At 34.1% G+C, this 2,089-nt stretch overlaps 1 protein-coding gene across 1 annotated transcript; it reads right to left on the bottom strand.

The window, feature by feature from the left end:
• Positions 1 to 830: 830 nt before the first annotated feature.
• Positions 831 to 1,790, bottom strand: LOC131416530 (olfactory receptor 6C68-like). The gene has a single exon (XM_058559209.1). The coding sequence runs from the start codon at positions 1,788 to 1,790 to the stop codon at positions 831 to 833; it is 960 nt and encodes a 319-aa protein (XP_058415192.1).
• Positions 1,791 to 2,089: the final 299 nt, after the last annotated feature.

Here is a 2,089-nt window from a genome sequence, read left to right as displayed (position 1 = left end):
TGTCTTTTCACAAGAGTGGTCATTTTTTTTCTTAAATCACATTTCAAAGTCTTGACTTTATGCTATTCTGTCAGTGTCACGAGCTTTCACCACTTGGATCCTGACACTTCATCTCCCATCCCCAGAAAGACATGTAAACCTGAGCAGCTGTACCCATAACTCAACAACTTGCATCTCTCCATCCTCCATTCTTTGCTTTCCTGGGAATCCATGGGTCATAGATGGGATTATTTTATCTTCATTTCTGACTATCCTGTATCTTTGATATCTTGTGATTGCCCACATATTAATCTTTACTCTCAGATATATATTCCAAAGAATAGTTGTGGGAATTTATCCAGCATGTTTTTGTTTTTAGTATGCATACCTAGAGTATTAGAAATCCTATTATCTTCTCTCTCAGTTGTTCCTTGTATTATTATATCATGCCCTCATTCATCCTGTTCAGTATTTTAACATAAAATTTCAATTCTTACTTGAATTTTTGTATTATATTATGCACACTTGAATACAATAATCAGCAGTATTCTGGCATCAATTTTATGGAAGACTAAAGAATATTTTTATTATACTACAAACTTCATTATTGTAGTTATATTTTTCTACAAATGAATTGATGAGAAGTACACTTTCATGTTCTTAATGAGACAAATCTACAAGAAGTTGAGTAAAAACCAAAAGAAAGAAATGAGTTGATTAAGGCCCAATATAAGTAAATCCAAAGAGGAGATGAGAAATATAACATCATTGAAAGATAGATTGTTAAAAGATCAAGAAAATTATAAGCTTCAATGGAAAGGTTTAGCAGATATTCATTTTTTATTTTAACTTTATTTATTGAGTGCTATTTTATTTTGGTTCTTCAGGAATGATGCAATTCTTTTGATTGAGTCATCGAAGGCTTTCTTCACTTGTTTATTTCTTAGTGTATAAATAAATGGGTTTAACATCGGTGAAATGGAGGAAACGAGTAGTGAAACCACTTTATTAATAGTCACTTCTTCCTTTGCTGTTGGATTCATATAGATGAATATGCATGTGCCATAGGTGATGGAAACTACAATCATGTGGGAAGAACAGGTGGAAAAGGCCTTTTTTCTTTGCTGGGTAGATGGAAATCCTAAAATTGTCTTGATAATATAAGTATAGGATAGAACTACACACAGAAGAGTCAAAATGAGGGTCAGCACAGCACAGATTAAAACAGTTTGTTCCATGAACCGTGGGTCTGAACATGTAATCTTCAGGAGGGGAAAAGCATCACAGAGAAAATGATCAATGACATTCGAGTTACAGAATTTCAAATTTAGCCCCAGAATAAGTGGTGAAGTCATGACCAACAATGCAGCCAACCAACAGCAAAAAACAAGTCTCCTGCAGACTCTGCTGCTCATGATGGTCACGTAATGCAAGGGTTTGCAGATGGCCACATAGCGGTCGTAGGACATGGCGGCCAGGAGAAAAAATTCCGTTACTGCAAAGAGATCAGTAAAAAACGCTTGGATGATACAAGCATTATGTGTGATGATATTATCACCTGTTGCTATGTTATACAAGTATCTGGGAATACAGGCAGTTGTGAATGAGATCTCTAAGAAGGAGAAATTTTGTAAAAACAAGTACATGGGTGTTTTAAGTTGGGGATCCACAAAGGTGAGTATGATGATGGTCAGGTTCCCAGTTACACTCAGCATGTAGGTGAGAAACAGAAAGATAAAAATCAGAACTTGTAGCTCAGGGTCATCTGTCAGGCCCAGTAGTATGAATGATGTTATTGTAGAGTTTTTCATTGCTTTATGACTTTTGTTCAATCTGCACGTCCAATAATTCAGAGATCATTATATAGATTATAGTATCTATATAAAATCTAATTTAATCATCTCTACTGTCACTATATTTTCGTATCATATTTTAAATCATATTATGAATATGATTAGATTTATCTGCTAATGTGGTGTGATTTTATGGGTAGCAAAAATGTCATTTAACTCCCTCAAATTCTTCTCTACTTGGAGCTAAATAAAAAAAAATCACATCACTAAACTTATGCTTTTGGTTAACAATTTGGTCCTAGTCAAAACATTAATAC

This window comes from Diceros bicornis, chromosome 17, assembly GCF_020826845.1.
Source record: "Diceros bicornis minor isolate mBicDic1 chromosome 17, mDicBic1.mat.cur, whole genome shotgun sequence".
Classification (NCBI taxonomy): domain Eukaryota; kingdom Metazoa; phylum Chordata; class Mammalia; order Perissodactyla; family Rhinocerotidae; genus Diceros; species Diceros bicornis.
Note: the sequence above shows the minus strand (reverse complement) of the source record. Positions and strands in the feature narration are given on the sequence as shown.